This window comes from Vidua chalybeata, chromosome 13 (genome assembly GCF_026979565.1).
Source record: "Vidua chalybeata isolate OUT-0048 chromosome 13, bVidCha1 merged haplotype, whole genome shotgun sequence".
Taxonomy (NCBI): domain Eukaryota; kingdom Metazoa; phylum Chordata; class Aves; order Passeriformes; family Viduidae; genus Vidua; species Vidua chalybeata.
The window spans coordinates 17,028,900-17,041,701 of record NC_071542.1 but is presented as its reverse complement, the minus strand read 5'-3'; the positions used below and the strand labels follow the sequence as shown (position 1 = coordinate 17,041,701).

The following is a 12,802-nucleotide window of genomic DNA, read 5'->3' as shown; positions in this document are numbered from 1 at the left end:
GTATGTTCTGAATATAAGCAACTGAACAAAAGGTGTAAAAAAAGGTGAATGTGCAAGTGAACAATTGGATATTGTTCACTGAGGAATGCAAGTCCTTTAAGCATAACTTGTGAAAACAAAGCCTAGACAGACACTGTTCTGTACAAAATTAATGCCTTTCAGTGTCTGCTTTCTTGTTTCACTCATCTGCAGTCAGGGAGGGTTTCCGAGTGCATTTTTTTTCCACATCAGACAAGAAAATGAGAACTTTGATTTCTTCCCTGTATGGAAATACACTGAGTGGGTTTTGAATGTTTCTTTGTTAACAGAGGTTTCATAGAAACCCTGATACAATTGTTTTCTTGTTGGTTGCAGCAGCAAACTATGGAAACTTCCTGCACTTGGTAATTGTGCTCCCTATTGCTCTGCTGCTCATCCTTGGGGGATTGCTGATAATGCTCTATGTCTTTAACAAAAAGAGGTGAGTTCCACGTGCTGGTGCTTAAAGCTGCAGGAGGGGAGTTGTTTATTTTCAAATCCGTGCCCATGGAGCGAGTTAGAAATTAAAAAGAGAAATGACATTCAGAGGAGTTGAGAGGCTGAGGTAGATTCTGCCTTGTTGGTATGGAAAAGGAAGTGGTTTAGAGTTAGCAGCATCTGGCTGCTGCTGCTGGAGATATGAAGAGGGTTTTCATTGCAGTATCATGTTTGACTGGGAAGAAGAAGGCTCGTGAGGAACATATCAGTGAGGCATTGGTGGTACACACTGGACCTGTGTAATCAGAAGACTTGACTGAACTATGGGTCAATATAAATTATGAAAAGTTAGTTCCATTTAAGTTAATTTGATTTTTTTTCAAATTCTAGAGGGCTTTTTGAAGTCTTACATCCACTTGAAAAATTATATTCTGGCCAAGTACCGTAACTGGGGCTGTTCTAGTAATTTGTTTTCCTCAGTTTTGTTTTTTATAACTAGTGATTTATTTTTTTTTTATCTCATTGAAATACATAACGAGAAGTTAATAGCAGTACAAATGTTCAGTCTTGCAGCTTTCTAGCTGTGGATGTTTTTTATTACTTTCACATTAATTATGCTCATTGAGTATCCCATGGTTTCCAGCTCTAATTCCCTGGTAGCACTGCAGACAGTGGTACCAGTTCTGCTCAAGCTCTCCAGACAAGGCTTTGTCTCTGGTGAATTACAATACCTGCTTTGCCTTCCTTAGGCTCTCCTAGGTGAAATTCCTAATAATTTTGCCCTGTTTAAACTGTTGTTCTAATGCAAGAATATTTTCTCAGTGAGACTGTCTTCTGCAAAAGCTCTCAAAGTGCATTTATTACATGTCTTACTCTGAAAAAATCAACCCAGTAAAATTAGGAGGTGTGGTATTGTGTGGTTTTAAAATAAAATATTAGAAACACTTAGGAAATAGTTGAATGGAATCCCCCACTAAAAAGAGGCTTGTCTTTTGCTAAAAAACTTCACTCCCACAGCAGATCTGATGATGGTGAAGTGCATTCTCAGCCATGCGTCTCCTGGTTGTATAAAAATATAGCTGCCTTTCTTAGAAAAAGTTTACCCAGCAGCTAGAAGTACCTTGTTTTTACATTTTCCTGCTGCTGATTTGGTATAGAAAAGACTCCAGAATTCCTGACAAGCTATTCTGGACTGTGTTCCCATTGATTATGTGAGGTAGACAAGATCTCAGTTTGTCCCTTTGTCTGAAAAACTCCACATGCCATAAATAATATTCTGTGATTGAGCAAACGGTGGAAAAGCTGTAGAAGGGATGGTCTGAAATATACTCAGATTTAAAGATAAAAGAAATAAACCCCAATATTTCTACAGGAACAGTGACAGACTGGGCAATGGAGTACTTTATGCTTCTGTGAACCCCGAGTACTTCAGTGCCTCAGACGGTGAGTGTGACCTTTACTGTCCTGTGTTCTCTTGGTGTCTGACTTTGAAAGGTATGAAACCCTAAAAGATGTGCTGTAAAGCCACTTGCCCTATTTTATTAGGACAGCCCTGGAATCCACAATTGCTAATACATAAATGCCACTTGTCTGTTGAAACTGGGGAGTTTTTGAATTGTTTTCCTGTAGTTTCATCCACCTGAGGCAAATTTGGATTCACTAGTTTCACTTTCAGATTGACATCTACTCGTCCAGTGATGTTTTCACTGGAATGAATGAATTTGTGGTCTTTCATTCATGTTTGCTCTTTTAAGCTCTGTTTTGCCCTATTGAATCAAACCCACTACTTGAAGAAATCACACCACCAGACAAATGTCCTTGAGGCCTCGGTTTTCCTGTTTATGGTTTAGTTTGGTGCTGCTGTTGTAGAATTCTTGCTGGAGCAGTATTTCCAAAAGCCCCCAGGAGAGTAATGGGTTTACCCAGAGTGGCAGCAGACTATTTTACTGGGTTTTTTTGTAGCAACACCATTAGGGTCAAAGGTCTGTCACTGTTCATGCTATAATCCTCTGTTTTCATCCTGTCATTTCACCCATGCAGAGCATGTGACACAGCTGTCCCCTCCTTTGGTGACTGATAGGCAGCAGCATCAGTGAGTACTTGGATGTCTTCTTGCCTGAGGCAGTCCTGCCTCCTGGCAGTCACCTTCTGAGAGCTCTTTTCTGCCTCAGATCAAAGACCTGCAGCAGCAGCAGCAAGTTCTGCCTTTGCTGGTGCAATGGTATGTGTGCAAGGGATCAGAATAGTGCCATGCAAAGAACTCCTGGATCAGAGTCTGCTTCCCTCTAGCCATAAAATCAGTGTTAATAGAAAATACAGCAGACACTAAACTGATACAGATGATCAGGTATGTTTGTTGCTGTCTGGGAGAGTTAGGAGAGCAAGGATTCCAAGAAAAGATTTAACCTAAAGCATTGATTTGAGCCTCTTTGCACCCTGGTTTTGGCTTTGAGGTTCCTTATTTCTGTCCCCACATGTCAGTACCGTAGTGAAGCCGCTTCAAGTCCACCTTTCTTTCAGATTTACTTGTATGCCACCATCCCCCTGCCCTGTTTGCACGCATGGTCTCAACATTCTATGTGGGGTTTGAACTGTGGAACATCACGGCCTGTTCTCTCTCCCCTCAGTGTATGTTCCAGACGAGTGGGAGGTGCCCCGGGAGAAGATCACCATGTGTCGGGAGCTTGGGCAAGGCTCCTTTGGAATGGTGTACGAGGGAATAGCCAAGGGAGTGGTGAAGGATGAGCCAGAGACCAGGGTGGCCATCAAGACGGTCAATGAGTCCGCGAGCATGCGCGAGAGGATCGAGTTCCTGAACGAGGCCTCGGTGATGAAGGAGTTCAACTGTCACCATGTGGTGAGTCCTGAAGATGTGACGAGGCTGTGACTCATCCAGCCCTGGTGCTCATTGACACGAGGCTGTTCTGGGACTGAAGTGGGAATTTGGGATTTTAGCTTCAACTCTGCGCAGCTTTGTAATATTATCGTGAAACCCCAGTCAGAAAGAGGAACCGAATCTACATTCAGACCTTTCCCACAGGGCTACATATCAGCATGAATAAATGATAATTAGCTGTACTTGTATACTTGCACTGAACATTTGTTTCTCCTCTGCCAGGTTCGGCTGCTTGGTGTTGTTTCTCAGGGCCAGCCTACACTGGTTATCATGGAGCTGATGACACGTGGGGACCTCAAAAGTTACCTGAGATCATTGAGGCCAGACACAGAGGTGAGTCATGAGTCGCTGGATGTTTATTTCTTCAGTTTGAATCATCTTGAACAAGACAGCCTCACGTTGGAAGCAGCAGGCAATTAGCCCTTCCTGCCCTTCTCCTTCAGTCTAAGGACAAAACATGAGCTGTTGCGTGATCTCCAACAGCTCTTTCATGAGGCAGCCCAGGGTGCCACATGGAATAGGTCCCTTCTTGTGCCACCGAGTCCTCTTTTCCAGATTTGCATTCGGTCTCTTGTCTGATTTTCTTTCTCATCAAGATGTTACAGAAATTGGCTGGTTTAAGAAAACACGTGTTAGGATAATTGTTTCATGTTGTGTGTCCTGCCCATTGCCCCTGCTGGAAAGTAAATATCTGTTGTCTTAGCTCCTGTGCAAACTCTCATGCATAGACCATCAGTCTAACAGCTAAAATTGTCTCCTATGATGCAGAGTCTGAAGGATAAAGATGACACACAGGTCACTTGCCACTGAAATCACAGCAGCCTATGTAGAAAATGAGCTCAGCAGCTTTTGCCCTTGATCTAGAAATTCCAGTGTGGATAAATTAAAGGAACAGAGAGCATGAGGACAGTATGTGCACAGGAGAATGGATGTGGTCTGTTAACTGTTTGATCTTCATGTTGCTCAGAACAACCCTGGGCAGGCGCCCCCGACGCTGAAGAAGATGATCCAGATGGCGGGAGAGATCGCCGACGGCATGGCCTATCTCAACGCCAACAAGTTCGTGCACAGGGACCTCGCCGCCAGGAACTGCATGGTGGCCGAGGACTTCACAGTCAAAATTGGAGGTGGGCTGTCCTGACCCTGACACAGCTCATAGAATCATCCTGGAAAATCAGTGTCTTAGAAGGCTTTTTATTTTTTTAAATTTTTTTTAACTCCGCTCTAGTTGAAATATCTGCAGAATGAAATATGTTCCTTGTGAAGACTTGCTGTGATTTAAGACCTGTGAGCAGTTAACACTGAGTTGAAACCTCTGGAATACCTCTGCTTGCTGTTGTTCCAGTGAGCCAACAGTACAGCATGTGGGTTTAAAAAGAGGCAGTGATTTAGGTTCAGGTACTGCAGACATTTGGGTGGATGGTGTAGTTACCACTGGTGTGTCATTCATGTCTCTGACAATGCACAAAAATAATTCTGCCTCCTGTTTATTGATTTAAGAATGAGAATTTTAGGATTATTTTAAATCATATCTGAGTTGGAAGTGGAATGACTTCAGCTGGGTGCTTTCCAGTCTAAACTGGAGTTCTGCTTCCCAGACAGCTGAATGGCTTTTCTTCTGCTCTGCTGTTAGATCACCCTTTTTTTTTTCCTTTCACCATCCCTCCAAAATAGTGTCAGATGAGTTTTTTTCAGTCTTCTCTCCAGAGAGAGTGATTTTAAGCTGTTGGCTGTTTTTGAGTTGTGCATATTAAAATAACATGTATAGCAACAGCCTTCTGCTGTAGGAAACTAATTCTTTTTCTCTGAGCTTAACTCAGCTATTTTGATAATTTGTGTAAGTAATCCTGTCATTTGGGAGAAAGAAAAAATGATTTCATTTTGAGTCAGTTAATTAGGAAATAAGATCTTTTGGGGATTTTGTGTATTTTCTGCAGGTTCGTGGGAAGTCAGCCTAAATCCTTCCCATTCCAGTTTTCTCCTCCTGCCCCCATCAGCTTGTTTTACAATTCTGTAAATGGAAGATATGGTGCATTTCTTCCCTTTAACGTGTTCATGGTTACCCCAAAAGCATTTTGTAAATGTGCTACACTGCTCTTGTTTATGTAGCAGCATTAAAAATCCCCTCATGCTGAAACAGTTTAGGAGCATCTTGGCTGGAACACACCAACTCAGACTGTTCAGATCTCAGAGGAAGAGCTTTATGCCACACTACCCTGTGCTCACTGCATGTCTGTTTCTTATTTGCATTACATTTTGAAAGAATCTTCCGTTCAGCCAGGATAAAGTCACCCTGGTGTGTGGGAGTGATGGAAGAGCTGCACAGATGGGCTTTTTAGTCATGATCACCCCGGGTACCGGTGTCCCTGGTACCCCTGGCTGGTCACTCACCACAGACTGGTGATACTGAGAGAGCTGGGGGAGTTCTGTGCATGTTTCCTGGGGGAAAAAAGGGACAAATACAGGTCTGTGTTGGTAAAATGAATCTTGTCCTGTGTGTCATCAGACAGCATTTAATATCAGTCAATGGACTGATGACCTCTAATTTATTAACTTTTTGAGAACACAGTAACTGGATTCAATAGACAAGTGTGAGACCCAGAAATTCTGTCTCAGGCTGATTGTAGAGAAAAAAACACTGGAATAAATCTGAGTTACAGTCAGGAGGATGAACATTTTTAGATCCAAGTTTTGCAAATGCTTACGAATTTACAGCTAAGCATGGACATAAACCGGAAGTATGTCTTTAATATTTGGGTGTGTTAATCAAAATGAACAGCATAATCCTCTGTAGCACTTGAAACGGAATATTGTACAGAAACTTGGATTACCTTTGGAAACAGAAAAAAGAAAACCAAGAGAAGTATTTCCTTCAGCATGTGAGATTGTTCCATTAAACCCAATAGTTAGAAGTACTAAAGGAGCTCCTTAAAAAAAAAAAGCAAAAATTGCTGGATTTGGGGAACAATTAGTGAATTATATGACCTTCAGAAGACTCATCTTACTGCAAAGCTTGAGCATAAATGCTGTAACTTTTCACATTCCTATTTTTAAACCATTCAGACTTGTCACCCCTGAAGTCAGTGGCACAGTGTGTTGGTGTTGGGAGGGAAGGTCACCAGCCCTGAGGCAGCAGCTGAAGTGTCTGCAAAGCCAAGTGTCGTGGGAACGCAGCGCAGATTCCTCACATCCAAGTGTGATTCTCTGCCTTGTAGGAAGGGGAAACGTTCCTCATTTTCTCACACAAACTCAGAGTATTTCTACCTTCTAGATTTTGGCATGACAAGAGATATCTACGAGACAGATTATTACCGGAAAGGAGGGAAGGGTTTGCTGCCTGTCCGCTGGATGTCCCCGGAATCGCTGAAAGACGGAGTCTTCACAACGCACTCCGACGTCTGGTAACAAAAAAGGGGCTCTGAAAAACTGCTTCAAGCTCCTTCTTTCTAGCCTGTCTTCTTGTTTTAGTAGACTTAACTAAGTGTACTGCATCTCCTGTCCATTCAAAGGTAACCTCTTGTTCTGTGAGTTCATGTTTCAGCAAGAACTCATGAGGTTGAATTTTGCTCTCAGGGAGAGCAGAATTAAATGGATTTCCAGAACTGGAGGTGGCAGCGTGTTTCCTGCTGTTAGTTGTAAAATCAGTTGTGCAGTGAAAAACATTACCTTCATCTGGAAGAGCAAGTTGTCATTTTTTAAATTGTCCTCCTTCAAAAAAAGCATTAAAAGTTGCCAAGAGTACAGAAAGGTTTTCCTAGTGCTGACCTGCTTTTCCATCAAAACCTTCTGTGTAAATAACATCACTTTCCCCCAGATGGGTTGTGTACACTCACAGGCTTTTTTTGGGGAGTTCTCCCTTGTGCATATCCCTCTCTATTTGGAGCTTTGTTTGCTTGGTTTATATACTGCAAAATGCAGAAATAGGGTTTTCTTTCAAAGCACACTGCATGCTTGCTGTATCTGTGCAGTTATTAATAGAGGTGTGTACTTAGGAGAAGTAATCCCCTGGAACAATTCCCCACACACCCCTCAGTTTTTGGAGATAGGTAGAGAGGACTTGGCACAAGATAGTTGTGTACTGGCAGAACTTCTCCTCTGTCTTTTATGGTTTCTCTGCCTTCCTAACAAGATGTTTTTACTGCTGATCTGTTACAGAATTGGCAGCTGATTGCCTCCAAATGTCTAGAAGTCAGTAGGAATGGTGTTTTAGGAGTAAACTGCATTTTCTGTGAGCAGCTTGAGGAGTTTGGAGTCAGTGGTCTGTAGTTCACAGCACCAGCTCTGAACAAAAAGTTCCTAAGAGGAATTAAAGTGAAAAAGCAAAGCACCAGAGTGATGCTTAAATTTTATTTTACATATGGCTAGTAACTTACTTTTGAATCCAGTAACCCTCAGACTTGGAAGCAGATGAAAACAACCACACTGAGTTGAAGGGAAGCCCTGTATCAGCCATTTATCTGATTGAACAGTGCAGGCATGCTTTTGGCAGTCCCCCCAGTAAAAGAATTTTGGGACTTGTAATGGCTTCACAAAGCAGACAGAAATTTGGACTACATCACTAGAAAATCCCCAGATGCAGAACTGACCAAGCTGGGAGTGAAGAGCTGGCAGAGCTGACTGTTCCAACCACACAACAGGAATTTTCAGGTTCAGCCATTGCCTCCAAAGGGTTCTTCAGCAGCTCAGGGTGAGCATTGGGGATGTCCCATGTGTGTTCCACATGTGCTTTCTTTTAGCCTGGGACTCTTAAGTGATGCTATTCTTTAAATATAACTCAAAATTCCAAACAAAAAAAAAAAAAAAAACCCAGGTGACGCCAAATAAGGTGCCAGATGTAAATTAGTTCTGTAGTTGTTGCAGGAAGTATGTTGAGTGCTTCCCTAACAAGGAAGAGAGGAGGTTTAGATTGAATATTGGGAAGAATTTCTTCCCTGTGAGGGTGGTGAGGCCCTGGCACGGGGTGTCCAGAGTAGCTGTGGCTGTTCCATCTCTGAAAGTGTCCAAGGCCAGGTTGGACGGGACTTGGAGCAACCTGGGATAGTGGAAGGTGTCCCTGCACATGGCAGGGGTGGAACACGATGGGCTTTAAGTTCCTTTCCAGCCCAAGCCATCCTGGGATTCCATGATTTGGCATTTGTTGGTTGCTCAGTCCAAAGCAGGATTGTGCAAACGGTATTGCAGTTCATCAGTGGGACAATCTGAGTGAATATCCTGGCCTGGAAAGTACTTTACTGATTACAGGATTGGAAAGCTGAAGAGGAGGAGCAGTAAAATCTTGATGGATTTTTACTTGTAAGCACAGAGAGGAAAAAAATTGTTTTATGGAGAGGAGGCTCACAGTACTCTTGGGTGTTTCAGAGAGTTTCTCATTGGGGTGGTTTGGCATCTTAATTGTTGGAAGTGATTTACTCTGAAATTTGGTTCATAGGGGTATACTTGTCTGGAGGCACAAAAAACCAGGCTCAACATGAGAAATTTGCTGTTTGTTTAGAGCATGTATCCAGAGCTACGAAGAAATTTCAATTTAAATTCCAAATGTTGTGGAACTTGACTTAACAGTGTCATGAAATACTGTCTATTTACTTGATCTGCTTATGGCTAAAAGGCTCATTCCTTCTCAGTGACTTTTACACCAGGCACTATACATTGGAGATCTCTTCATGCCAGGAAAAATTCCCTGAATCCTTTTATTGGTTCAGATTTGAAGCTGCTCAGTGTAAACTGTGGAGCTTGGCTGTTTTGGGGGCCATCTCTTTGCATCAAACAGTAAACAAAAGGTTGAGATTGTTTTTCCTGCCTTTCTGGGCAGATACTGTGACATGTAGTTCCATGTTCTTCGAGATCAGTTTTAGAAGCCAAGATGTCAAAAATAGAAAATCCTGTTGAGTGGTTGGAGTCCAGGATTTATAAGCTGTAAGGTGAAATGGCAACTGCAGGAAGGAAGAGTGTCTGGAGGTTTGAAGGGTGGAGCTTTATTTTAGCAACTCATTCTTTTAATGCTTTTCAGGCTGAAGAATGAGGTAATTAGACAGGGCTGGTTTTGTTGTAGTTAGGAGGACATTTTAAAATTAATGTAATACTGTTCAGGGTGAGGGTGGATTTCTATAAATAAATCCTCAGCATCTTGCATTGTTTCAAGGCTGGAAGTTGCCTGGAAGGAGCAATCTGAGTTTATTTGTTAGGATAATCTGATGAGTAGGTGTGCAAGACTTGTCCTCGTTATCCCTGCGGTGATCAAAGAAGCTTCAAAGGCACCCAAATGTTGAGTTGACCCCCTGTCCCTCCCTCCCCTAAAAGGAAAACAATTGCAAGGCAGTTTGTGGCTTCTGGCTCCAGATGCCAACCAGTTTAGATCCCAGGGATATCTGAAAGATAAAACCACAGGGCCATAACCAGCTAATGACACTGGACTCCTGTTTTCATAACACCCCCCCAGTGGAACTGCGTGTTTTTCACTCAGCTTGACTCAGCATTTTATCACACAAGTCAGACAGCATCGAGATTTTCCTTCTTTGCCCAGCAGCTCTAAAAGTAGATGACTCTTCAGTGCAGGGCAGACAATTTGAGCTGTGTCTGCTCAATAATCTAATTTTAAATGGAGATATTTTTAGAAAGTATCAATACTTAGGTTCAAACTACCCAATTACATAACTATGCTTATCTTCCTTTGCCAGTAATCAATTCCTATTATTAGATAAACTGCTTTTTTCACTTCTGCTGTCCTTTGTAGTTATCTGGAAGGAGCTGGAAGCTGTGTTTCAAGAACACAGTTACATGCATGGCACAAAGGGGTTTTTCTCACCTGAGCCCTTTTCTCACTAAAGTGGTGGTGTTTGAAGTCAGCAGTCTCTTGAGGGAGGGGTCGTGACTGTCACCACAGGCACGTGTTTTTTGAACAACTGGAGTTCTTTGCTAAAAGAAAACACCCATGGACACCTAGAAAACACCCATGGATACACTCAGCATCTTGTAAGAAGTACAGCCTTGTAAAGATGGCTGGGAGCCCTAAAGCTGTGCTGTTCCTGCAGGTCCTTCGGAGTGGTGCTGTGGGAGATCGCGACGCTGGCGGAGCAGCCGTACCAGGGCATGACCAACGAGCAGGTGCTGCGCTTCGTCATGGAAGGGGGGCTGCTGGAAAAGCCAGACAACTGTCCTGACATGCTGTAAGTGCCACCACTGCCCTGTGGGCACAGCCCCTGCCTCCTGAGCCCTGCAGGGTCTGCTCTTGGCAGCTACCACAGGAAGGGCTCTTAGAGAGTGAATCGTGGGAGGGGCTGCTCAGTCTGTCAATCCAGTGTTTCATGGTAGTGAGACATTCCACAAAACAACTTTGCATGTTGGGCTATCTCCTCTAATAAGTAAATAAAATCCAAGTTTTGTGTTACTGAATAAAAATGTCACTTCATAAGTGACATTTGCTACATCAGGAGGCTCTGTGCCGAAATCATATCTCTTCTGCTTAAAGTAATTCTGTTGAGCATAAAGAGAGAAGAGAGCATGGGACAAGCTGAAATATGTGTAAACACTGGAATTCAACTTTTTAGTTCTCATACAGATAAATCAACGTATCTGAAGCTGGATTGGATCTACTGTTTCAGCCACAGCACTTGTCCCATTAAGATAAACCAATCCCCCCTGCTAACAGTTTCCTTCCCTGCAAGCACAGGCTGAGGTTTTCCACAGAAAAACCTCTCCCTGCCCCAGGATCGACCCAAAGCCTCACAGCAGCAGAGGGTGTGCAGTGCAGCAGCTTCAGTTTTTAGCTTTACATTGCTGAAATACTTCTGCTGGCCTTTGTGTACAGCAGTTTCAGTTGTTCAGACTTTATTGCTTTGATATACTTCCCAAACTGACTTTTGGGAAGGAAATACTGCGTCTTGCAGTTATTGAAATTTGTTGGAGGCCCACAGAAGGGATACAATCACTTAAGGGCCTCAGCTGCTTGGGATTCTTAGGAAAATAGCTTTTTTGGCTGGAGCCTGGCTGTGGTTTCAGATGACAGGCAGTGTTGTTTTGTTGTTTGAGGGGGGTGGGTGGTATATGCAGGGGGAGGTGTAGCTGCCATGTGATTCCTTGGTTTCACATTCCTTCCCTTTCAAGATGCTGTGGAGAATTCCTGGCAGTCGGATTGACTGGACATTGTTTAACGTGGTCAGAGCTGTGTAATGGGGTGGGCACAAATGGGGAAGGACAGGGATGTGATGGGTTCAGCTCCCTGGGTTCACAGGAGAAAGCACCTCTGCAGTGAGAACAACCTCACTGGGGAGAGATCCAGCATTAGAAATTCCCTGTTAAGCTGGGGCGTGTGTGGTATGAGCAGGGCTGGGAGGGGAGTCAGGCCAGAAGTTCTCTCTGCTGCAGCCCACCCAGTTCTCCTTCCTCCCCCTCCTCAGGGAATCTCCTCTGCTCCAGGGCTGTTGCTACTGGATGAATCCACTTTCAAGGTCCTGGCTTGTGAGCTGGGAGAACTTGCTTAAAGTCTGGCAGAGCAAATTCTTGCACCGGTGTGTAAGAGCCAAGGCCTTTCTTGTGCTGCTCCTCATGGAGAAGCTGTTCACATGCTGGTTCTGCCCAGCAGGATTCAGCCTGACAGTGCAGAGGTGCAGAATAAAAAAAAAAAAATCTGCCTTTGAATTGTGCTGCTTTGCTCTGTCAGAAAAAGGAATGAGGCTGAACTCTGACCTAAGGCACATCCACATTAGTGGCGATTTTTTTGTTTGCTTTTTTTTTAGTGATAAAGTTAAGTATAAAACATCTTGGCTTTATCCCAAATGTAAAAAGAAAAAAAAAAAAAAAAGTATGACCTTATTGTGATGTGCTTTTGCTCCCCTTCAGCTTGTTTTGTCTTTCTTTTAGTACAGACACCCAAATCTGCTGAAATTCAAGTAGGCTGTTGTAGGAATAACAGTAGGGCGCTCCAAGAGTAACCTTCACCTTTGTTCCTGCACATGCACTTGGCAATCAAAAAACCTCTTATGTTCCTGTGGTGCTTTATTCTTTGCATGTTTTCACTTCTTTCCCTGCCCAGGAAGCTGTGACAGTGCTGTGCCACCCTCGGTGACCTCCCCACTGCTCCCAGCCCTCACCCACAGACTGCTGGCAGGACCAGACCTGCTCTGTAGGCAGAGGTCCTCTCCAGGGCCCAGTAACCTCCTTGTCAGCTGGGGACCTACAGGAGGATCAGAACATGGGCAGAAGAGTGTTTCTAACTGTGTCTAAGAGCCCTGAAATTGCACATGGATCTTACCCTGCATCCCAGCATGTTCCAGGCCACTGCTTTATACAGTGCTTTATGGAACCCTTTGTAAACCAAGGGATCCTCTTCTTTGTGGAGATTGCTAAAAGACTGTGTTTAAAGGCAGGTTTCTTGGCATGTCTGTGCTAGTGGGAGGTACTTTTTAGGTAGCACAAATTTTGGCTGGTGGAGACTGGTCTGTGATACATTAGTAT

The 12,802-nt window shown here is 43.5% G+C and overlaps 1 protein-coding gene across 2 annotated transcripts in view; it reads left to right on the top strand.

Annotated features, from left to right (window-relative positions):
• The window catches only part of IGF1R (insulin like growth factor 1 receptor), a 171,693-nt gene that overhangs the window by 147,623 nt on the left and 11,268 nt on the right, over nucleotides 1-12,802 (top strand). The window contains exons 14-20 of one of the 2 annotated variants that reach the window (XM_053954582.1): nucleotides 355-460; nucleotides 1,829-1,899; nucleotides 3,084-3,313; nucleotides 3,575-3,685; nucleotides 4,320-4,479; nucleotides 6,624-6,753; nucleotides 10,381-10,515. In XM_053954582.1, coding sequence (XP_053810557.1) covers nucleotides 355-460; nucleotides 1,829-1,899; nucleotides 3,084-3,313; nucleotides 3,575-3,685; nucleotides 4,320-4,479; nucleotides 6,624-6,753; nucleotides 10,381-10,515 — 943 coding nt within the window. The remainder of the gene's footprint in view (nucleotides 1-354; nucleotides 461-1,828; nucleotides 1,900-3,083; nucleotides 3,314-3,574; nucleotides 3,686-4,319; nucleotides 4,480-6,623; nucleotides 6,754-10,380; nucleotides 10,516-12,802) is intronic. The other variant, XM_053954583.1, reaches the window with a different exon arrangement.